The sequence below is a fragment of the Schistocerca gregaria genome, chromosome 8, assembly GCF_023897955.1.
Source record: "Schistocerca gregaria isolate iqSchGreg1 chromosome 8, iqSchGreg1.2, whole genome shotgun sequence".
Classification (NCBI taxonomy): Eukaryota; Metazoa; Arthropoda; class Insecta; order Orthoptera; family Acrididae; genus Schistocerca; species Schistocerca gregaria.
The window spans coordinates 147,575,096-147,600,850 of NC_064927.1; the positions used below are offsets into that span (position 1 = coordinate 147,575,096).

The 25,755-nt window shown below is 40.8% G+C and overlaps 1 protein-coding gene across 3 annotated transcripts in view; it reads right to left on the reverse strand.

Annotated features, from left to right (window-relative positions):
• The window catches only part of LOC126283955 (protein still life, isoform SIF type 1), a 1,235,171-nt gene that overhangs the window by 1,194,521 nt on the left and 14,895 nt on the right, over nucleotides 1–25,755 (reverse strand). For all 3 annotated transcript variants that reach the window (XM_049982390.1, XM_049982392.1, XM_049982391.1), the window contains one exon: nucleotides 16,799–17,021. In XM_049982390.1, the coding sequence (XP_049838347.1) occupies nucleotides 16,799–17,021 (223 nt within the window). The remainder of the gene's footprint in view (nucleotides 1–16,798; nucleotides 17,022–25,755) is intronic.

Here is a 25,755-nt window from a genome sequence, read left to right on the forward strand (position 1 = left end):
ACTTGAGATTCAAGAATCCGATTACATGTACAAAAACAGAACTTTTATCAGAAAAACAGCAATCATTACGACAACTGGAATAAGGGCAATTCAGATCACTCAGTGATAACAGAGAAAGAAGATGCGGGAGTAGCCATCAGTTCCAAACACTCTCAGGTTCATAACACTTTCAGTGGACCACCATAGTGCGACCAGCAACAAAACACGAATTTTTATCATAAAACAAGCACTTCCATAATTCAAGGGGAAATATGAACAGTTCTCTACAGCAATACAGTAATTTAGGATATAATTATCTACAAAGGAATAACAATGTGCATATGCATAGCAACCATGCAGTCATAATTATCATGACAACAAAGTTACAGAAAACAGCAAAAATTTTCTTTTGACTGAACCGTCATTTTCATCAACGACAATTTTAATTCTAAGAATGTAGAACCGAACGATCTGTACAAACAACTCAAGTTTCGCAACGTATTTCACAGCTACAACAACGACTAAAGGAGACGACTACAGAAGATTCACACATAGGGACAACACCATGTTCTACCAATCCCACCGACATGACTGAAAATATCATTTGTTTGGAAGACATAAGGCACACGCTGCTGCAAGAAAAAGAGGCACCTCAAAAACTAATTTATCATCCACTCATCGACATACAAATAGGCAAACATAGTTTTAGATTAAGGCTCTCCAGTTTCAGTAATTAGTGATAAGAATTCAATAAATTTAATTCTAATGGACGTTGCTCTACTATACCACTACATAGAACAAAAGTTATAGGAGCTGTTTCTAGGAAAGGGGTCGATGTAAAATGTCAAACACATTTATAATTTACTGTACAAGATCACACTTTCTTTACAAATTTCTTGATCGTTCCACTTCTAACAACAGAGATTATGCTTAGCATAGATTTCATAAACAGACAAACAGTAGTAATGTATTTTTAAAATTCATATATTTTACGACAGAACAATGATACCAAGATTACACTGCAATTTGATAAGAATTTTTCAATGGAGGCAGTGGAGAGTAACAACCTACAGTTTTTCACATCAATGGAAAACATGATTTGGAACATATAATTCGTCACTGAAATAGAATTTCCTATTATTAATGAAAATAAAGAATCAAATCTTGGCATTTCTCAAGCAATGCAAGCAAGAATAGACAGGTGAGAAATAGCAACAGTAAGTGAAAGGAAACAATTAGAGGTTGTTCTACAGACTCAGTCTCATGTTATTGACACCATTCCTGGAATTAGGCACGGATTTGTTTATGAATATCAAATGGTTCAAATGGCTCTGAGCACTATGGGACTCAACTGCTGTGGTCATCAGTCCCCTAGAACTTGGGACTACTTAAACCTAAATAACCTCAGGACATCACACACATCCAAGCCCGAGGCAGGATTCGAACCTGCGACCGTAGCAGTCCCACGGTTCCGGACTGCGCGCCTAGAACCACGAGACCACCGCGGCCGGCGAAACCTCATAATACCTTTGTTTCTAGACATTACTACCTTTCTTTTATAGACACCAAGTATAACAGAAAACTGAATCTATGCTCCAACACGGCATGACTGAAACAGCAGCCAATCCTTGTGACAGTCCGTTACACATTGTTTTAAGGGGAGTTTTTACGGAATTTTTTTTCATATTTTCGGGTTTTTTATCGTATTATAAAATCTACAATTTTCCAAATAAAATTTTATATAAAATTCTACTGTACGTGTGTATGTCAATGAACTCCTCCTAAACGGCTGGACCAATTTGTTTGCATTTTTTAGTATGTGTTTGGGTGGCGACCTGGATGGTTTAGATTCACAAATCTGCCCGGCAGATGGCGCTACAGTCGGTATCTAGGTTATTTATCTATACTGCAACTAAACGGCTGGATCGCTTTGAATGAACTTTTGTGAATGCATTCTAGTTGGGGCCTGGAAAATTAACATTCTTAAATCAGCACGATAGGTGGAGTTGTATTTTTGTGTGCAGTATTGAACGTATTATATTCACATATAAGTTACTTGCATAGGATTTAGTTTATTTTTCGATATTTTCATTTGAGTGTATTATATTATGTGTGTTTCGTTATTTTGACATTTTAATTTCTTTGTACAGTGTCTTTGGATATTTGAGGTGTCGCATTTCAATGAATATTAAGTGTGTTATATTCACATAAAGTTACGTACATAGAACAATGACACGTCTTCGTGGACGAGGAGGAAGTATTGGTCGGCGGACACGGAATTGACAATTAGTCCAGAACCGTCGGTTAAATAGATGGGCAGAAGATCAATGGACGGACTGACGGACAATGAAAAATTAAGAAACCAGGCTGCAATCAGACATGCTAATGAAAGTCAAGAGCAACGCAACGAACGCCATCGAGCTAATGCATTCAGACAAAGACTGGTCGCACGCTGCCAGTACAACCACATCGAGCAGATGGAGGAGAGAGAAATTGTGAGTATTTTAGAACCGTTTTTACAGAATCACAACTAGTTCGTCTGTGTTCAATACCGTTTCAAACAGATTGAAACACGACAACTATACGATCGTCAACACATCAGACAAAGTACCATCTGGGCAGCAAGCAAGCCGATAAAATGCACCGACCATTAATGAAGTTGCAGTTGTTATGATTAGCTACGCATTCGAACGTCGAGATAAACGATCCAACGTAGAGATAATACAGTGCGTGGCTTCGTGAACGAGCTATTTTAGCCGCAAAAATATCGATGTTGACGCTATTAATTTCAAAATACAACAGTCATTGCCCGGCAATGAGAGATTGTTCGAATCGATCGACACTGTTACCGATCCTGACGAAGCAGTCAACTGTCCTGTTGAAATTTTGTATTCTCTGGATTTACCAGGAATGCCACCACATAACTTGCGATTAAAAATTGGCTCACCTGTCATTTTACTTCGGAATTTAAATGCACCTTAGCTATGCCACGATACAAGATTAGTCATAAAAAAAAGTTATGGGCAATGTTCTTGAAGCTACAATTTTGAACGGCGAATTGTTCTCCTGCCACGAATCCAAATGATCCCGTCAGACTCACCCATTCCATTCAGACGTCTGCAATTTCCAATTCGCTTGGCAATTGCCATGACTATTAATGAGTCACAAGTTCAAACCATGTCGATCTGTAGGTTGGATCTAGAAAATCCGGTCTTTTCACATGGCCAATTATACGTGGCGTGTTCTCGCGTTGGGAAACCGTCACGTTTATTGATTTATGCTCCTCAGAAATTGACTAAAAATATTGTTCTTCAACTCGCATTAAGATAAAATTAAACAGACATAATTGATTATAACGAATTATTTTTAGAAAATGTGATGTTACTTCAAAATAAAGAAAAATGAAATTATTATATTATTTGTCTTTCATTTCATACTTCGCTTAATTCGTATATATATACATTAGCGGACCCGACAGACGTTGTCCTGCATGACATTTCAAGCAATTAAGATATTAAACGAATTAAGGAATTAAGCGAAGTATGAAATGAAAGACAAATAATATAATAATTTCACTTTTCCTTTATTTTGAAATAACATCAATTTTTCTAAAAACTATATATATATATATATATATATATATATATATATATATATATATATATATATATACTCACATGGGAAGTATTTTATTTTTTAAAATATAATCCACACCGGTTGAAAATGTTAAAATTCTTCTTTGCATTACTTCAAGATCTAATAAAATCGGTAATTTTTGTATACAGAAGGCTGTGGATTGCTGTGTTATAAAGATTAAATTACGCGTTTGTTTTGCTAGCACTGTCAAAAACAGTATCGTATCGTTTCATAGTATGAACACTCGTTGTATGTCGAAGTGCTAACGTTCTTCTGATGAAAAGTGACGAATAGATTGCTAAATCTCTTAAAAAGTAAAGTATGACGCAAAATGAAGCGGTAATAGATTTTCGAATAAAGGGAAACGCTGTGTTCAACATGTTGCCTGTGAAGTTACAGACAATGAAATACAGGCAACTCGTCAGTATCTAGAGAAACTGCCATTAGTGCTTCGTAGATTAAAATAAAACGTTGTGATACACAGTTTCCTCAAAACGAAAGTGATGTAAATGGTAGGTTAGGTTATATTCTGATAGATTTACACATCCTAACAAGGATGTTAGCGGAATGTGTGTGTTGTAAAACATATGGAGGGTCAGTTAGTTTACATGAAGACAGTGAGGTATCAAATGGACTAGCCAGGAAACGTATCAGTAATTGTGCCACTTGTAAATACACTCATTCATTTGGGGATTCTGATAAGTGTAAGGATAATTATTTTGAAGTGAATTTCAGGTGGTTTTTATGGATTGAGAGCTACTGGCAAAGGACATACTGCAGCAGAAACAATGTGTGCCATGATGAATTTGCAACGCTGCTGTGGAATCTGTTGCGTGTGAGTCAATGAAGAGTGCTGAAAACCAAGCTGTTGAAGTAAATGATGTTATGACTGACATACTAGTAGCTTTTGATGGCACTTGGCAGAAGTGCGGGTACAGTTCTAAGAATTCTGTTGCTACAGTGACCAGTGTGGATACTGGAGAGGTAATAGATTTAACGATTTTAACCAAACATTGTTATAAGTGTAAATCAGGGAATGAAGAAGGGCATGTCTGTGACAGAAATTATGAAGGGACAAGTGGTTGTATGGAGGCATCTGCAGCTACTAAAATTTTTAGTCGGTCGGTGAATGAAAGGGGAGTGTGTTATGCTAAGTTTCCAGGTGATGGGAGACTCAAAAGCATACAACAGTGTATTAACTGCTCAGCCTTGGGGTGAGAAGATCATCACAAAACTGGAATGTGTTCGTCATGTCTAGAAGAGGATGGGCACCAGGTTGAAGAACTTGAAACAAAGTATGAGAGACAAGAAACGTTCTGATGGTAAAACCATAAGAGAAAGGATGACAGACAAAATGACTGATGAACTACATCAGTACTATGGGATGTTCATTGGAAATAATACTGAGGATTTGTTGAAAATGAAGCAGGCAGTATGGGCTACTTTCATCCACAGACCGTCAACTGATGAAAAACCGGTACACCACCTTTGCCCTCCTGGACCTGATTCATGGTGGAATTACCGCAACGCCCAGTACTCAAACATTTCATACAGCCATAAACATTGCACCCCAGTAGCAGTCATGGATATCATAAAACCTATTTAAATAGACCTGGCAAATCCTGAATTACTGAAGACGTGTCTTCATGGTCAGATTCAAAATCCCAATGAGTCTTTCAAAAATGTTATGTGGACTTGCTTACCAAAAAATGTTTTGTTGCAATGAAGACACAAAAGAGGGGAGTCAGTGATGCTGTTTTTCCTTTTAATGATGGAAACATTAGTAGGGTGAAAGTGCTACAGAATATGTGAATTAATCATGGAGAAAACTGCATCAGAGATCTTGAATGCATGGACAAGATTCGCATTGATAAAGCAGAGTATGCAGCATAGTTGGCCACTAAGGAGTCCAGAAAGAAGAAAAGAAGATGAAATTTGGAAAATGATCAAGTGGATGATATAAAGTGTAGTCCAGGGTGCTTCTGAGTAACTAAAAATAAAAAAAAATTAAGCATATATTGAGTTAGAGTCTTTTAAAATTTTAGAAGCCGTTCCTGAAAATTTACATTTCCTGTTCCATTTTTTCCTAAATCTCAGAAAGCACATCGATTAGAATATTCAGATTTTCAGAGAGTGATTATATATATATATATATATATATATATATATATATATATATATATATATATATATATATATATATATATATATCCTGAATCTACTGAACTAAAAGAATAAATAATGTTACGTATAATTAAAATGATTTAGGATAACGTACAAATTATACAAAATTTTAAAAGTATAGTTAAAAAATTGTATTTCCAAATGCTGTTGCTGAACTGGAATTATTGTAGTTCCGTAGACTCAGATCATAAAGTTTAATGTCCTGCAAAAGTTTCATGTCAATGGGTTTAGTGGTTTCTGAACTACAGGAAGCCAGGTCACTAAATTTAACATTGTCGATATAGGGCGTTCCAACTCTCTTTAATGAAAGACGGTTTTCCGAGAACTGTTTAACTGTTTTAGAGTCCTGATTAAGCAACATAAGCAGACAGGCCCCAAACATTAGGTGAGTTGCTCCAAACATTTCTCTGGGGATTGTTTTAGATTCTTGATTAAGTGAAAAGCAGACAGTCCCCAATATTAGATGAGTCGCTCCAAAAATTTTCCCCACTCAATTTAAAATCAGGATTCTGACAAATCGAAGTACATCCCAACTGTCGCAAATACACAGCATTTTTACGATTCGTAATTTGTTACCCATATGGTAAACTAGCTTTCTGTCTTAATATCCTATCTGCAGTTTTCATCAGAGGTTTGGACTCTATTCTCCCAACACATTTAAAAGACGCTCAATTTAAAATCAGGATTCTGACAAATCGAAGTACATCCCAACTGTAGCAAATACACAGCATTTTTACGATTCGTAATTTGTTACCCATATGGTAAACTAGCTTTCTGTCTTAATATCCTATATGCAGTTTTCATCAGAGGTTTGGACTCTATTCTCCCAACACATTTAAAAGACGGAAACAACACTTCTGTTGACGACGTACTCATTGCTGAGAAATCCCCATACCAACGTAACAGCGTCTTGAACTCGTTACTGGAAACATTTTCAGGTCTTGGAATTACGGTCAGGTTAAGGAAATCTGATTTTGGAAAACGGTCTATTAAATTTTTAGGTCATATAATTTCAGCTTTTGGTACAGGACGCGGTCCACACAATCTCCAGGCCATTCATGACATTCCAGCTCCTACTAGTAAACACCAAATAAGATTTTTTTTAAGCCTCGTCGGATTTTTTCGCCATTTCATTCACTACAACATGAGGTTAATTATGTGGTAAGATTTCGAACTGGTTTTTGGAGAAACAAGCACAAAGGGAATTTGACAAATTGAAACAAACTTAAAGTCATCTATACGTGCTCACCCGCACCGTTCGCGTGATTTATGCATCACGACTGACAGCTTTAAAGGACATTGCTGAACAACAAGATGAAGATCTCACATGGGAGACTATCAAGCAACTGTGGCGGGAAACAAACAGCTCAACCGTTAGGCATTATTACCGATTAGGAACAACATTCTCTTCAAGAATTTGAAAGCTGACAGCGATACATGTGTTGTCTGAATGCCACATGGTTGGGTCAGGTAGTTAGTTTGGTAAATTCCTCTTAGTTATAAACACTATGGAGTGTATTCCAGATTCATCAGTAACGTCCGCAAACGAATGGCTGGTACCGTCCATCACAGTGACTAAAGTAGTTCCTGGAGAATCTTGGAATGGGACTGTAGTTTGACGTAGGCGCTGGGTGGCCAGTTGTCGATGTTGACAAGCAGGGGGCACGGAAAGCACTATCCGCTTCGCCATATATCACTCCATATAAAATGGGGCTTGCCTCCACCGAGAGGAAATTCAAAATATGCAGGAAGGTCAGAAACAGTCCGGAAAGCTTGTGAGAGTGTTTTAGGGTAGCTTCTGTTGAGAAGTAACAGTTAAAAAAATTGGATACCTTCGGCCGTTTTCGAGTGGATTATCATTGAAGTAAGCCAATCAGGTCGTTACGAGCGAAAATTCATGCGACACGCCAGAGACACTGACTCCAAACGTGTTCTGCGTTTGGTTTCCTAAAACGAACAAGAGAACGATACATATATTGGACTTGGGCAGTAGTAAGGATCGAACGCAAAACGAAGGCTGAGCAGTCCTGTGCGCTATCACCTACGCTATGCGGACAAATGACACTAAATGTGTCTGGCGTGCCGCTTGAATCTACACCCGCAAGAACCCGATCGGCTACCTTCAATACTGATTAGTTCCGAAATGGCACCAGACATGAAATTTCCTTCTTAAAGATTATTTCTCAGCACAACCATCCCTGAAACACCCTCACAAGCTTGCCAGATTGTTTCTGATGAGCTTGTATAGTTTGTTGCAGGTAGCTGCACCAAAATTAAAATCAGTATTCACGCACTCTAAGGAAGGCTCAAGCGTTAGAGGGCGTTTAATAACTTCGAAGTCAGCGAGATTACTGCTCCACGAATGCCTCTCAGAGTTTGTGGACCGTGCGTAAGAAAGCATGCACCGCAGATACACGTTGTGCAAGGAACATCAGGGCCGCCATGTGCAGTGACTCCCGTAGAGAACGCAGGTCAGAGGTCATTGTCTCCGCTTAGTGCGTACCGCGATCTGTGATCTGAAAGTGATACGATCTGCAAACTTATTCTACATCCAAACGATACATTCCTGGACATCGGTCCGGTATCACAACTATAAAGTCAGCCCTACAACCTCAAAGACATGCATTAAGACTTGTGAAACATCCACAATATTTTTCTATTGCATTTATATTACTTGTACATTACAGAGATGCTGCATACATTTTAATTCTCATTAAATTAGAAAGGGCGTTGCACTATCAAATTAACGAATTATTTGTTTGGAGGCCGATACCATAGGCGTCGAAACAGAAGTATCAACTATTACAGCAGTAATAATACTCCTGAAGCACAACTGCCATCTTACACTGGTAGGTACGTTTAAACATTTTATTTCGGTTGTTCCAATGTGATACATGTACCTTTGTGAACTTATCACTTCTGAGAAAGCATGCTGTTACAGCGTAATTACCTGTAAATACCACATTAATGCAATAAATGCACAAAATGATGTCCGTCAGCCTCAATGCATTTGGCAATACGTGTAACGACATTCCTCTCAACAGAGTTAGCCTTCCGTAATGTTCGCACATGCATTGCCAATGCGCTGACGCATGTTGTCAGGCGTTGTCGGTGGATCACGATAGCAAACATACTTCAACTTTCCCCACAGAATGAAATCCGGGGACGTCAGATCCTGTGAACGTGCGGGCCATGGTATGGTGCTTCGACGACCAATCCATGAAATATGCTATTCAATACCGTTTCAACCGCACGCGAGCTATGTGCCGGGCATCCATCACGTTGGAAGTACATCGCCATTCTGTCATGCAGTGAAACATCTTGTAGTAACATCGGTAGAACATTACGTAGAAAATCAGCATAAATTGCACCATTTATATTGCCATCGATAAAATGGGGGCCAATTATCCTTCCTCCCATAATGCCGCACCATACATTAACCCGCCAAGATCGCTGAGGTTCCACTTGTCGCAGCCATCGTGGATTTTCCGTTGCCCAATAGTGCATATTCTGCCGGTTTCCGGTACCACTGTTGGTGAATGACGCTTCGTCGCTAAAAAGAATGCGTGCAAAAAATCTGTCATCGTCCTGTAATTTCTCTTGTGCCCGGGAGCTGAACTGTACACGACGTTCAAAGTCGCCGCCATGCAATTCCTGGTGCATAGGAATATGGTACAAGTGCAATCGATGTTGATGTAGCATTCTCGGCACCGACGTTTTTGAGATTCTAGATTCTCGCGCAATTTGTCTGCTACTGGTGTGCGGATTAGCCGCGACAGCAGCTAAAACACCTACTTGAACATCATCATTTGTTGCAGGTCGTGGTTGACGTTTCACATGTGGGTGAACACCCCCTGTTCCCTTAAATAACACATTTTACAACACAACTATCCGGTGAACGGTGCGGACACTTGGATGATGTCGTCAAGGATATCGAGCAGCATACATAGCACACGTCCGTTGGGCATTTTGATCACAATAGCCATACATCAACACGAACATGTAATAAAAACTGGGGGTTCCTATGTAAAAAAAAAAGCAATTGATATGCGTTTGACCTATGGCAGCGCTAACTAGCGCGTCAATCATAGCGCCATCTGGTTTTCCCCTTCAAGCTAGACAAGTTTAGTTCTTTGTAGTTCTTTTGGTTTGTTTCTTATTTCGTGAGATATTTGGCCCGGTCACGATCAATACAGTGTAGTCCGGATCCAGTGTGGGGGGAGAAGCACTGACATGTAGGCAATTAATTAGTGTGGCACTTGTGTCTTTTCGTTATGCGTACGGGAAATCCGGAAACGTGAACTATGCCGACGTTATTACCAAATGCATACATACAGGACCAAGGTCTTGCTAATCTTGGCTCCCGAATGACAAACACATCCTCAACCATCAGAGAATAATTATTGTGTACGGCGCAGTATACGTAATGGTACCCAAGTTCCATGTTGATCGCGTCGATCTGGGAGGCCCATGTATTAGAGCATTAGGGACAACAACAACTGCTCAGCAAACAAAACCCGCCCTATAGATCTTACCTCTTACCATGTGATTAACATGCTCTCAGTTCCTTAAAGAAGGCCTTAAAATGTCGACGATTCCTGTAAGATGAGGATGTCCAGCAGACAGTTACGGACTTCTTCACTCAGCAGGACATGGTGTTTTACCAAAAAGGTATCTTCAACCTGGTGTATCGGTGGAATGATTGCCTCAACGGTCACAACGATTTTGCCTGTTAGGCGTAGCGATCTAGACTGCATGGTCTTCTAACGAAAACTTTTTGATCGCCCCTTATAGTTATCTGCCAGTAGCAAATACTCCCGCGTTATACAAGAAAAAGACGAGAAATTTGAAACTGTTGTCGGTATTACGGCGTATGTGACATATTTATTAACTCTTCTTCATTTATCATTCATTAATGAGTTTGTCACGCCTTAATTTATCATTTTATATTTAGAGTACCAATATCCATAGACACTACTGCTATAATTAGAGTCCGTGTATTTACATTAACATACATGGATACTACGGAAATAAGGAAAAGGTTCGAGTGCAGATTTAAAGTTTGGGGTTGAAGGATATGAATGATAAGATTTGTTTATGAGGTTGCTGTCCTCTGTGAAAGTAAGAAAGAACGACAGGACCTATTAAATAGAATGAACAGTCTAATGAGAACAGAGAATGGACGGAGAGTAAACCAAAGAATAACGGAAGTGGTGAGGAGTAGCCATAAATTTAACATCATAATTGAGGCATTGTAGTAAGGGAACTGAAGGAGTTCTGCTATCTTGGAGGCAAAATAAAGCATGACGGATGAAGCACAGAGGATACAATTAACAGACGAGAAGGTTAGCAACACTATAAAAAGGGGGACAAGTTAATTTGGAAAATTTTAATGTCTAGAGATGAAGGCAAAAGATTTGTAGATGCAAATTAAAACCTTGAGGATATGTGTCCATGAAGCCAGTGTATGCAGATATTGAGGATGTGTATCTATGAGGACTGTGGATGCGAACGAACGACTTGTAGATGTGAATGAGATGGAAGACGTGTGGATGCAGATAAAAGAAGGGCTTTTGGATACTCATAAAAGACTTGCAGGTGAGGTTAAAAACTTTCAGGTTCAGATAAAAGGTTTCCAGATGCCGATGAGACAATTTTGAACATGGATAGAATATTTGCGGATGCAGATGTGGATAAAAAGCTTCTTGATATTGATAAAAGTGTTGCAGGGGCGAGTAAGAGACTTGGAGTTACAGGAAAAAGTCTAACAGATGCAAATAAAAGAGTTGTTGATGTATAGACACATAAAATATTTGCAGATGCAGATGGAAGATAGGCTGATCTGGTTGTGGTTAAGACACTTTCAGATGCAGATACTGGTAAAAGACTTTTGAATGTGGATGCGGATATGTAGTCAACGAATGAAAACTGAAGCGCATCAGATATGGATGAGAGACTTGCTGATGCAGATAAAAGACTTTTGAATGCAGATAAAAGGCTACTTGACGAGTTAGTTAGCTAATTTCATGTTCCATGGATTATTTGCACGATAAATCATAGTGATATGGAACGAGTTATTAAACATTCACACCACAAATTAATTTGTAAATATGGCTACATGCTGAACATTTATAAAGGTTTTTCTAATCATATACAGACATGAGTTAATAATTCTTACCCACCACCTTTTACAAATTACAATAATGGAAATTCATCTACAGAATACAAGGCGTGGTCAATTAGAGACTTTAAAACTCTTTGAGTTTGTTTTCAGATTTCACTTTTATACTTTTAGGCAGACATTTTACATTTGCTACGAAACATTTTAGTTGTAATAGTGTACAACCCTTTTTGTGCTAAGGACAACCTTAATGCAGAGAAATGAATAATATTTTCCACTGTTCCATTTGAACTGCAACAAACGTCATGAAGGAGTAAATATGCTGTGAACAACAGTAAGTATATCTTAAAGAGATGTGTGCAAATGGTCATCGGTGAGCGTCACATATTATTCTTACAGCATGTTTTTGAGTAACAAAAATCTTTTTGTTAAAGATGAGTTATTGCAGAATTCTATTCTATATAACATAATAGAATATAAATATGCAAAATATGTCACCTTACCGGTACTGATTAGTCTCTCCTCGATATTTGCAATTGTCAGGTTACTGATTTGTCTCTCCTCAATATCTGCGATGATTCTACGAGCAAATGTAGCTGAGCTATGTTGTTTTATGAATTCCAAAACGTGCTTGTCCAGTTCAAATTCTCGTTAATATGAACACATAATAATTTTGAATTTTCTACCCTATTTACTATTGCCTCACCATGTGTTACACTTACCATTGGTGTAGTACCCCTAGATGTGTGGAACGGAATGTAGGATGAGATCATTCACAGAAAACTGGTCAATGATACTTCTGAGAACACTGTTTACCATATTTTGTGTTCCTGTTTGTATGCTTGGTTCATTATAATGGTACTTTCCCTTGCAAAAAGAACTAATTCTGCTTGCTATATATGCTCTTCAGTTCCACAGTACCAGTGGCGTGTTTATCCCGCTAATATTTCTATTACATGCAATTGACTACCCAGAGTCCTGAAACTTGCAGTAGGTAAGGACTCCTTGCAGAAGGTAATCAAAGTATTGCAGCTTCTACCTATGGTGTTACATGGGTTCAGTTTCAGATAAAGATCGCTGGTACTGTGTGACATATTTGACAGACGGGAAGAGAAGAGGATATTAGGTGGAAAATTATTCAGATATTTGAGAAACAGTAGTGGAACTAAGGCTGAACCTTAGGGAATACCATATGTGATTAGCTCTCAGTGAGAATAATGTCTCTGGACTACACTGTTTGAATTAGTAAGTACAGATTTCTAGAATCTTAGGTTACATTTGACACTATCCATTGATCATCAATACCACTACACTTCAATTTACTGAGCAGAATTTTGTGATTATCACAGTCAAATGCCTTAAATAAAACGCATAAAATACCATCTGTCGCTATTTCATAATTTAATGTTTGTGTATGCAGATCAAAGACTTGCAGATATGGCTGAAAGGCTTACAGATACAAATAAAAGCTCGGAGAGTGCAGGCAAAAGGTTTAAATAAAGGGATAAAGGGCCTGGGTTTGCACCTGCATATAAGGGATTTGCGGATGCATATACAGATAAAAATCTTGTAGATGTTAATGAAAAGCTAGCAGACGCTGAGAAAAAAAGTTATGTAATCAGATAAGAGATTTGTAGTTATGGCCGGCCGGAGTGGCTGTGCGGTTCTAGGTGCTACTGTCTGGAGCTGAGGGACCGCTATGGTCGCAGGTTCGAATCCTGCCTCGGGCATACATGTGTGTGATGTTCTTAGGTTAGTTAGGTTTCATTAGTTCTAAGTTCTAGGCGACTAATGACCTCAGAAGTTAAGTCGCATAGTGCTCAGAGCCAATTGAATCTTTTTATTATTTATTTTCTATTTTTTGTAGTTGTGGATCAAAGGAATGTGGATGAGAATAAAAGGTTCACATTTGAGGATGTAGTTAAAAGATTTATGGATGCAGAAAAATGACCTGTGGATGTGGATAAGAGACTGGAAGAGGCAGATGCATCTGTGTATAAGAATATGATTAAAAGACTATCGTATGTGGATAAATGAATTGCTGATGTCTGTATAAGAATTGAGGAAGTGGATAAAAGACTTTTGGGTCACGATTAGTGACTTGAGGATGCAGGGTCCACGAAGGATTACTATTACTGAACTATATGAAATAAAATCGTCATAACTTCTGAACAGTGGCGCTAGGACGTCCAAACTGCATGGTTTGCAGCTGGGCATGATGAGAACAAGGAAGCGCTGTATGGTTTGATTTAGTGACGAAGCCCACTTTCATTTGAATGGGTTCGTCAATAAACAAAATTGGCGCATTTGAGGGACTGATGACACGCATTTCGCGATCGAGAAGTGTCTTAAACCTCAACAGGTGACTGCATGGTGTGCAATGGCCATTCACGGAATAATCGGTGCGATATTCCTACCAAACGGTGCGTGAAAGTTCTGGAAGATAATTTCATCCCCACTATCCAAAGCGTCCCTGATTTCGACAAGATGTGATTCATGTAAGACGGAGTTCGATCCAATCGAAGGAGGACAGTGTTTGATGTCCTGGAGGAGCACTTTGTCTGGGGTATTCAGAGGCCACTGGTATGGGCCTCGATTAGTCTCCGGATCTTAGCACAAGCGACTCCTTTTTGAGGGGCTATATTAAAGACAAGGTATACAGCAATAAGCCCAAAACCATTGCTTAGCTAAAAACAGCCATTGAGGAGATCATCGACGGCATAGATGATTTGACACTTCAGCGGGCCATGCAGAAATCCACTATTCGTCTGCGCTACATCATGGCCAATGATGGCAGGCATATGTCATAACGTAAATCCGAATACACTACAGGCCATTAAAATTGCTACACCACGATGGTGACTTGCAACAGACGCGAAATTTAACCGACAGTAAGAAGATGCTGTGATATGCAAATTATTTGCTTTTCAGGGCATTCACACCAGGTTACCGCCGGTGGCAACACCTACAACGTGCTGACATGGGGAAAGTTTCCAACTGATTTCTCATACACAAACAGCAGTTGACCGGAGCTGCCTGGTGAAACGTTGTCGTGATGCCTCGTGTAACGAGGAGAAATGCGTACCATCACATTTCTGACTTTGATAAAGGTCGGATTGTAGCCTATCGCGATTGCGGTTTATCGTATCGCGACATTGGTGCTCGCGTTGATCGAGCTCCAATGACTGTTAGCAGAATATGAAATCGATGGGTTCAGGAGGATAATATCGAATGCCGTGCTGGATCCCAACGGCCTCGTATCACTACCAGTCGAGATGACAGACATCTTATCCGCATGGCTGTAACGGATCGTGCATGCACGTCTCGATCCCTGAGTCAACAGATGGGGACGTTTGCAAAACAACAACCATCTGCACGAACAGCTCGAGGACGTTTGCAGCAGCATGGCCTATCACTCGGAGACCACGGCTGCGGTTACCCTTGACGCTGCATCACAGACAGGAGCGCCTGCGATGGTGTACTCAACCACGAACTTGTGAGCACGGATGGCAAAACGTCATTTCTTCGGATGTATCCAGGTTCTGTTTACGTCATCATGATGTTCGCATCCGTGTTTGGTGACGTCGCGGTGAATGCACAGTGGAAGCGTGTATTCGCCATCGCCATTCTGGCGTATCACACGGAGCGATGGTATGGGGTGCCATTGGTTACACGTCTCGGTCACCTCTTGTTCTCATTGATAGAACTTTGCACAGTGGACGTTACATTTCAGATGTGTTACGACCCGTGGTTCTACCCTTCATTCGATCCCTGCGAAACCCTACATTTCAGCAGGATAATGCACAACCACATGTTGCAGGTCCTGTACGGGCATTTCTGGATACAGAAAATGTTCGACTACTGCCCTGGCCAGCACATTCTCCAGATCTCTCACCAATTGAAGACGTCTGGTCAATGGCGGCCGAGAAACTGGCTCGTCACAATACGCCTGTCACTACTCTTGATGATCTGTGGTATCGTGTTGAAGCTGCATGGGCAGCTGTACCTGTACACGCCATCGAAGCTCTGTTTGAGTCAATGCCTAGGCGTATCAAGGCAGTTATTACGCCAGAGGTGATTGTTTTGGGTACTGATTTCTCAGGATCTATCCACGGAAATTGCGTGAAAATGTAACCACATGTCAGTTCTAGTATAATATATTTGTCCAATGAATACCCGTTTATCATCTGCATTTCTTCTTGGTGTAGCAATGTTAATGGCTAGTAGTGTATTTCTAGCGAAGTTTACATGTTGGTAGAGGCTGAAAATAGCGTCCGGTTCTTTTATTTAGAACACGGCCCGTTTCTGGCTCTTATATGCCCATCTTCCGGTGCGGTAACTTAGTGCTGTGACCCCGAGCGCCACGGTGGACGTGTACAGGACGCGGTGTGCTACCTACGAGCACATGACCCCATGCTCTGCGCTCGTTGGCAGCACACCTCGTCTTGTACACTTTGACCGCAGCGCTCGGTGTCACAGCACCAAGTTACGACACCTGAAGATGGGCGTATAAGAGCCCGAAACTGGTCGTGTGTTAAATTAAAGAACCTCACAGCTGTTGCGGTATTTTCAACCTCTGGTCGCGGATGTTCCTCCAACAGGATTGCTTGTTTACAAGTTGAATAAAGTGTGCGCACTCCGAGGTTTGTAAACAGTTTACGTTTTTTTTCATGTAGTTCATTAGTTGTCATCCTGTACTTATAGAGATGGACATGGATAGCAGGCTTGTGGATGGGGTTAAAGGCCTCAAGGATGATAGGAGATTGGTGGGTGCTGATGTGTCTCTTGTCCACACAAACCTGCAGGTACTATGGGCCCAGACTGAGATGCGGCAGCAAGACACAGTGCTGGGCAGCAGTGAGGAGGCGGGCTACTGACCTGGAGTTGTGGTCGCTGAGGTAGCCGCGCTCCCTCTCGCGCTCCCTCTCTCGCTCGCGCTCCCGGATGAGCTCGTTGCGGTCGCTGTAGTAGCCCTCGCGGTCTCTGTCTCTATCCCGGTCCCGGTCCCGGTCCCTGCTGGCGCTGGAGGCCGGCCGCTCCACGGCGCGGTGCGGCAGCGGCAGGGTCGACGACTTGTTCATGCTGGCGCTGCTGCCCGGACCTGCCAACAGGGCGACACGGCGCGTCACATCTCTGCACATACGAAGCGCAAACTGGTAGGCAGGAAGCGCAAAAGGCGGGTGCTGGAAGAGGTGTTGGACAAGGAAGCTGTCTTCACCGACGCTTTTCAGCGTCTGAGCTGACAAACTAACAGACAAAGAGTTAGGAAAACAAGGCTATAATAGTAGTAGGAGAAAAGATAAGAACAATTACGATAGAGGGTGATCAAGCAGTTCAACAGGGGGCAATTGTTTAATACTCTATGATATGCAGATGATCGAATAGTATTTCAAGAAAACGAAAAAAATCTTCAAAGAACCGTTTGTTCCTTAATTTTTTGTCTTCTAAATATAATTGCCCTGTTGTTGTTGTTGTTGTTGTTGTGATCTTCAGTCCTGAGACTGGTTTGATGCAGGTCTCCATGCTACTCTATCTGTGGAAGCTTCTTCATCTCCCAGTACCTACTGCAGCCTACATCCTTCTGAATCTGCTTAGTGTATTCATCTCTTGGATTTCGCTCTACAATTTTTATCCTCCACGCTGCCCTCCAATACTAAATTGGTGATCCCTTGATGCCACAGAACATGTCCTACCAACCGATCCCTTCTTCTAGTCACGTTGTGCCACAAACTCCTCTTCCCCCCAATTCTATTAAATACCCCCTCGCTGGTTATGTGATCTACCCATCTAATCTTCAGCATTCTTCTGTAGCACCATATTTCGAAAGCTTCTGTTCTCTTCCTGTCCAAACTATTTATCGTTCATGTTTCACCTCCACACATGGCTACACTCCATACAAATACTTTCAGAAACGACTTCCTGACATTTAAATATATACTCGATGTTAACAAATTTTTCTTCATCAGCGCTAATAAAAACGAAAATGGCGCACAAGATCTAAAACTATAATAAATAATGTAGGGGAGAGCCAGACAAAGTGGCCATGGTGGGCGAAGTGTATGTGGTAGGCAAAGTGGCCATTGGAGTTCTGGGCACTCGTGCTCATAAATTAAGGATAATTGCAGAATGTGGTGCCACATAACGTGGCACTGCACAAAACTGGCGCTAATAACATAGGCACATAGGGAACACACACGACACAGATCTGTAAGTCCACGGTATTGGGGATAAGCTGAGAAAACCGTCCCGAAACACATGTGCTACAAAACGCTACTGTTTCCTGCGCATGTACCACGACATAATTATGGGATATGATCACCATGTTCACGTATACAGGCCGCACAACGGGTTGCCATACTCTGTATCAGGTGGTCGGCAGCTGCTGGAGTATAGCCTCCCATTTGTGCACCAGTGCCTGTAGCGGTTTGAAGACGTGCAGCGATACGTCGACCGAGAGCATCCCAGACGTGCTTGATAGGGTTCAGGTATGGAGAACAGGCAGGCCACTCCATTCGGCTGATATATTCTGTTTCAGGGTACTCCTCCACGATGGCAGCTCGGTGGGGCCGTGCGTTATCATCCATCAGGAGGAAGGTGGGACTCACTGCACACTTGGAAAGGCGGACATACCGGTGCAAAATGACGTCCAGATACACCTGACCTGTTGCAGTTCCTCTGCCAAAGACATGCAGGTGTGTACGTGCATCAATCATAATCCCACCCCACACCATCAAATCACGACCTCCATACAGGTCCCTTTCAAGGACATTAAGGGGTTGGCATCTCGTCCCTGGTTCACGCCAGATGAAAACTCGGCGAGAATAACTGTTCATACTATACCTGGACACGTCTGTGAACATAACCTGGGACCACTGCTCCAATGACCATGTACTGTGTTATTGACACCAGGATTTACTGGCTCTCCTGTGACCAGGAGGTAGTGGAATGCACCTTGCCGGTCCCGGGTGAATAAACCGTGTCTGTTGAGACGTAGTAGACTGTGTGTCTGGAGACAACTGTTCCAGTGGCTGAGTGGCTGTGGTAAGGTTCCGAGTAAGGCTATCTGCAGTAGTCCGTGGCACTGATGGTGAGATATCGGTCTTCTTGTGGTGCTGTACACTGCGGATGTTCCGTACTGTAGCGCCTGGACACGTTTCCTGTCTGTTGGAATCATTGCCACAATCTCGAGATCACACTTTGTGTCACACGGAGGGCCCGTGCTACGACCTGCTGTGTTTGACCAGCCCCTAGTCGCCCTAGTATTCTACCCCTGATAAGGTCATCAATATGTGTTCTTTGAGCCATTTTAAACACATAGTCACCAGTACCGTCTTCACACTTACTCGATGCACAGTAGTCTGACATGCATCATCCCACCTCTGCGTATGTGGATTGCTGCCAGCGCCGCCATGCGACGACCGGTGGTCAAATGTACCAGTCATACTCCGAGGTTATTTAAACCCGCAAACCGCCCACCGGAGCGTTGTTTCACCAGGTTTGAGCATTATTCTAGGGGACTGATGACCTCAGATGTTAATTCCCATAGTGCTCATAGGCATTTGAAACATTTGAGAAGAGCACTAACAGACGAGTTTGAGATCAACAGTGTTGTCAAACAGCGAGATGGATTGTCACCAATTTTATTCACCATAACGTTGCACGACGAGGGCTAGTAGAAATCCTTGGGTAACAGAAGAAATATTGAATTTAATTGATGAAAGGAGAAAATATAAAAATGCAGTGAATGAAGCAGGCAAAAAGGAATACAAACGTCTCAAAAATGACATCGACAGGAAGTGCAAAAAGGCTAAGCAGGGATGGCTAGAGGACAAATGTAAGGATGTAGAGGCTTATCTCACTAGGGATAAGATAGATACTGCCTACAGGAAAATTAAAGAGACCTTTGGAGAAAAGAGAACCACTTGTGAATATCAAGAGCTCAGATGGAAACCCAGTTGTAAACAAAGAAGGGAAAGCAGAAAGGTGGAAGGAGTATATAGAGGGTCTATACAAGGGCGATGTTCTTGAGGACAGTGTTATGGAAATGGAAGAGGATGTAGATGAAGATGTATCTTAGAAGCTAGATTAAGGAAGACAAACCTACGTTTCTAGCATTTGTAGACTTAGAGAAAGCTTTTGACAATGTTGACTGGAATACTCTCTTTTTAAATTCTGAAGGTGGCAGGGGTAAAATACAGGGAGTGAAAGGCTATTTACAATTTGTGCAGAAACCAGATGGCAGTTATTCGAGTCGAGGGACACGAAAGGGAAGCAGTGGTTGGGAAGGGAGTGAGACAGGGTTGTAGCCTCTCCCCGATGTTATTCAATCTGTATATTGAGCAAGCAGTAAAGAAAAAAAAAGAAAAATTCGGAGTATGTATTAAAATCCATGGAGTAGAAATAAAAACTTTGAGGTTCGCCGATGACAATGTAATTCTGTCAGAGACAGCAAAGGACTTGGAAGAGAAGTTGAACGGAGTGGATAGTGTCTTGAAAGGAGGATGTAAGATGAACATCAACGAAAGCAATAGAAGGATAATGGAATGTAATCGAATTAAGTCGGGTGATGCTGAGGGAATTAGATTAGGAAATTAGACACTTAAAGTGGTAAAGGAGTTTTGCTATTTGGGGAGCAAAATAACTGATGATGATCGAAGAAGAGAGGATATAAAATGTAGACTGGCAATGGCAAGGAAAGCTTTTCTGAAGAAGAGAAATTTGTTAACATCGAGTATAGATTTAAGAGTCAGGAAGACATTTCTGAAAGTATTTGTATGGAGTGTTGCCATGTATGGAAGTGAAACATGGACAATAAATAGTTTGGACAAGAAGAGAATAGAAGCTTTCGAAATGTGGTGCTACGGAAGAATGCTGCAGATTAGATGGGTAGATCACATAACAAATGAGGAAGTATTGAATAGGATTGGGGAGAAGAGAAGTTTGTGACACAACTTGACCAGAAGAAGGGACATGTTCTGAGGCGTCAAGGGATCACCAATTTAGTATTGGAGGGCAGCGTGGAGGGTAAAAACCGTAGAGGGAGACCAAAAGATGACTACACTAAGCAGATTAGGAAGGATGTAGGTTGCAGTAGGTACTGGGAGATGAAGAAGCTTGCACAGGATAGAGTAGCATGGAGAGCTGCATCAAACCATTCTGAGGACTGAAGACCACAACAACAATAACAACGTTGAAGGAAGTGATCAGGCAGTGGAGAGCAGTAAACGAGAAAATAGGAATACCAAATATGACGAAAAGGCAATAGGGTCCAAGTGGCCTACTTATTCCCTGCGAACGGTATAGGGGTAGTAAGTGAGACGGAAAAAGATGCAAAGTAACAACTCGATAACCTAAGCACGACAGCCAAAAGGTGGGACCAAGAATCGCTTAGAGCAAGAAAAAGAGGCAGAATACTACTGGGGACTAAATACCGCAGAAGTCAGCCTGCATATAGTAGAAAAATTTAAATACCTGAGTGCATATACACTGTTATTCATTTAACCTTACCGATATCATTTTATGCAACCCCGCAGTATTATATCTTGCCTTCAAAAACCACGCGTGACATTTTCATATTCTCTCGTTTGCTACGCGCAAACAATTAGTCCTAAAAAAAAAAAAAAAAAAAAAAAAAAGAACGGGAGTTCAAATGGTTCAAATGAATCTGAGCACTATGGGACTTAACTTCTGAGGTCATCAGTCCCCTAGATCTTAGAACTACTTAAACCTAACTAACTTAAGGACATGACACACACCCATGCCCGAGACAGGATTCGAACCTGCGACTGTAGCGATCAGGAGGTTCTGGATTGTAGCGCCTAGAACCGCTCGGTCACGCCGGCCGGCAAACGGGAGTTTTTTCAGAAAATTTGAATTAGTTAAATTTTGTACTGGGATACGTTTTCGTTAGAGTTATTCAAGAAGAACGTACAGAAGTTACAGTCAAACGCATCCACACTCCTACACTCAGCCCCTACCGGTCACATTTTTTAGTCCATTGTTCATAGCACGCCCTACTGCAAACGTAAAAAATTTGCGACTGCACAAATTATTTCCCACGTTCGATCTCTTTTGGTCTTCACTGACTGGCCTCATTAATTCATCGGCTTTCCCGAGTACTTGCAAACTGTAAAACTGACGTTTGTGTGAATTTTACGTAACAACTATGTGAGTTTCAATAGCCACAAAATTAAAAATTACATAATTGCACTCGCCAGGCCTTCTGACTACGAAACTACTGTTTCAAGGGTTAAGTCTGAATCGGATTGTCGACGTAATTTATTTTAGCGTAGCGTTTCAAAAGGTGCTTCACGGACACCTTTAATTAATAATGTTAACGAAATGGCTGGGTATGCTGGTGGTGTAAAAGCCTAGTCAGTAGAAACCAAAAGAGGTCGAGTAATGGGAATAGTTCATGTAGTCTAAAATTGTTGTACAGCGGTAGGGGGGAATGCTACGAGCTGGAGGGGCGTTTGAAGGTTGCTTCAGTACGTTTTTCTTGAATAATTCGAAAATCTTTGCCTCCAGCGAAAACGCATCCCAACACAAAATCTAACTCACTAAATGTCCTAAAAAAAGGTCTAGCTCATTTTTTTCTCTAGCGCTAATAGCTTCTCGTAGCGTAAGAGAGAACATCAAAATCTCAAACGTGGTTTTTGGAGACAAGATATAACATTGCGAGGTAGCATAAAATGATATCCGCACGGCAGCTTAATCGTCTGTACGAAAGGAAGAAACGAGAGCAACGAGGAAATAATAGACAGTGTGAATAAAATGAAGTCAACCTTTTAGTTTGACTACAAGTGTACAATAAAAAGAGTGCATCTAAAAATGCAAAGATCATATACTCCAAGGCAACGGAGAGAAATGCGGCACTAAATATAGCTGAGAAGATACAGTGCATAACAGCTAGAGAAAGAAGGGAGGAAAAACACTGAGGGATATATGGGACCGTCAAAGAGATGGATTCCCACGAAGAACTGTACTGGAGCATGAGGACGGTATCAGGAGAAATCAGACGAAATGGATAAGATTTTAGGGATAGGTGATCAGAATTTGTACCGACAGAAATACGAAAAGAGAACAGAAAACAACGGGGAGCACAAGAGGGAAGGCAGGAACCATTTTCATCACATGAACAAATGAAGATTTATTTATTTAATTTATTTACTCTTTTTTATTTTCGTGAATTATTAGATAACGGTTATAATTAATTGTATGACTTGTAATTTTGAGCCTACATATTGTACTTCTCACTCATTTCGATAGTAATACATTTTAAATTATGTGGTGTAACTAGATTAATTGGTGTTAGCGTGTACCTTATCCCTTATGATAAAAGCTACGTTCGTTAGAAAGTTGTTTTTTAATTTATGTATTATGTTTTTGTCATGTGAAACTCGTATATATATTTTTTGATACAGTCAGACACCACTGGACCAAAAATGAAAGCCACAGCGATTATATTCTTCGTTAAACATTGCCATCTCACTGCCATAATTCTGCATTATTATAAAGGGTCAAAATTATTTAAACGGACAAACTCTGGGAGATTGCACTGGACACCAAAACAAATATTTTTTTCTAATGTCATAATTACCTGTGGGCATTTTTAAACTGGTAGAAGTTTTCTTTTGATGAAAATTAATGGAAATAATAAAATCTGGGATGTTTCATGGAACATTGAAAACACTTTTTTTGGGTGTTTCTCTGTGAGGCACCATTTTACGAGGACACCAATTCGTACTTGTTGTTGTTGTTGTTGTTGTTGTGGTCTTCAGTCCTGAGACTGGTTTGATGCAGCTCTCCATGCTAATCTATCCTGTGCGAGCTCCTTCATCTCCCAGTACCTACTGCAACCTACATCCTTCTGAATCTGCTTAGTGTATTCATCTCTTTGTCTCCCTCTACTATTTTTACCCTCCACACTGCCCTCCAATGCTAAATTTCTGATCCCTTGATGCCTCAAAACATCTCCTACCAACCGATCTCTTCTTCTAGTCAAGTTGTGCCACAATCTTCTCTTCTCTCCAATCCTATTCAATACCTCCTCATTAGTTACGTGATCTACCCACCTAATCTTCAACATTATTCTGTAGCACCACATTTCGAAAGCTTCTATTCTCTTCTTGTCCAAACTATTTATTGTCCATGTTTCACTTCCATACATGGCTACACTCCATACAAATACTTTAAGGAACGACTTCCTGACACTTAAATCTATACTAGATGTTAACAAATTTCTCTTCTTCAGAAACGCTTTCCTTGCCATTGCCAGTCTACATTTTATATCCTCTCTACTTCGACCATCATCAGTTATTTTGCTCCCCAAATAGCAAAACTCCTTTACTACTTTAAGTGTCTCATTTCCTAATCTAATACCCTCAACATCACCCGACTTCATTCGACTACATTCCATTACCCTAGTTTTGCTTTTGTTGATGTTCATCTAATATCCTCCTTTCAAGACACTATCCATTCCGTTCAGCTTCTCTTCCAAGTCCTTTGCTGTCTCTGACAGAATGACAAAGTCATCGGCGAACCTCAAAGTTTTTATTTCTTCTCCATGGATTTTAATACATACTCCGAATTTTTCTTTTGTTTCCTTTACTGCTTCCTCAATATGCAGACTGAATAACATTGGGGAGAGGCTACAACCCTGTCTAACTCCCTTACCATCCACTGCTTCCCTTTCATGTCTCTCGACTCTGATAACTGCCATCTAGTGTCTGCACAAATTGTAAATAGCGTTTCGCTCCCTGTATTTTCCCCTGTCACCTTTAGAATTTGAAAGAGTGTATTCCAGTCAACACTGTCAAAAGCTTTCGCTAAGTCTACAAATGCTAGAAACGTAGGTTTGCTTTTCCTTAATCTATTTTCTAAGAAAAGTCGTAAGGTAAGTATTGCCTCACGTGTTCCAACATTTCTACATAATCCAAACTGATCTTCTCCGAGGTCGGCTTATACCAGTTTTTCCATTCGTCTGTAAATAATTCGCGTTAGTATTTTGCAGCTGTGACTTATTAAACTGATAGTTCGGTAATTTTCACATCTGTCAATACCTGCTTTCTTTGGGATTGGATTTATTGTATTCTTCTTGAAGTCTGAGGGTATTTCGCCTGTTTCATACATCTTGCTCACCAGATGGTAGAGTTTTGTCAGGACTGGCTCTCCCAAGGCCGTCAGTAGTTCTAATGGAATGTTATCTACTCCGGGGGCCTTGTTTCGACTCAGGTCTTTCAGTGCTCTGTCAAACTCTTCACGCAGTATCATATCTCCCATTTCATCTTCATCTACATCCTCCTCCACTGCCATAATATTGTCCTCAAGTACATCGCCCTTTTATAGACCCTCTATATACTCCTTCCACCTTTCTGCTTTCCCCTCTTTGCTTAGAACTGGGTTTCCATCAGAGCTCTTGCTATTCATACAAGTGGCTCCCTTTTCTCCAAAGGTCTCTTTAATTTTCCTGTAGGCAGTATCTATCTTACCCCTAGTGAGATAAGCCTCTACATCCTTATATTTGTCCTCTAGCCATGCCTGCTTAGGCATTTTGCACTTCCTGTCGATCTCATTTTTGAGACGTTTGTATTCCTTTTTGCCTGCTTCATTTTCTGCATTTTTATATTTTCTCCTTTCATAAATTAAATACAATATATCTTCTGTTACCCAAGGATTTCTAGTAGCCCTCGTCTTTTTACCTACTTGATCCTCTGCTGCCTTCACTACTTCATCCCTCAGAGTTACCCATTCGTCTTCTACTGTATTCGTTTTCCCCCTTCCTGTCAATTGTTCCCTTATGCTCTCCCTGAAACTCTGTACAACCTCTGTTTCTT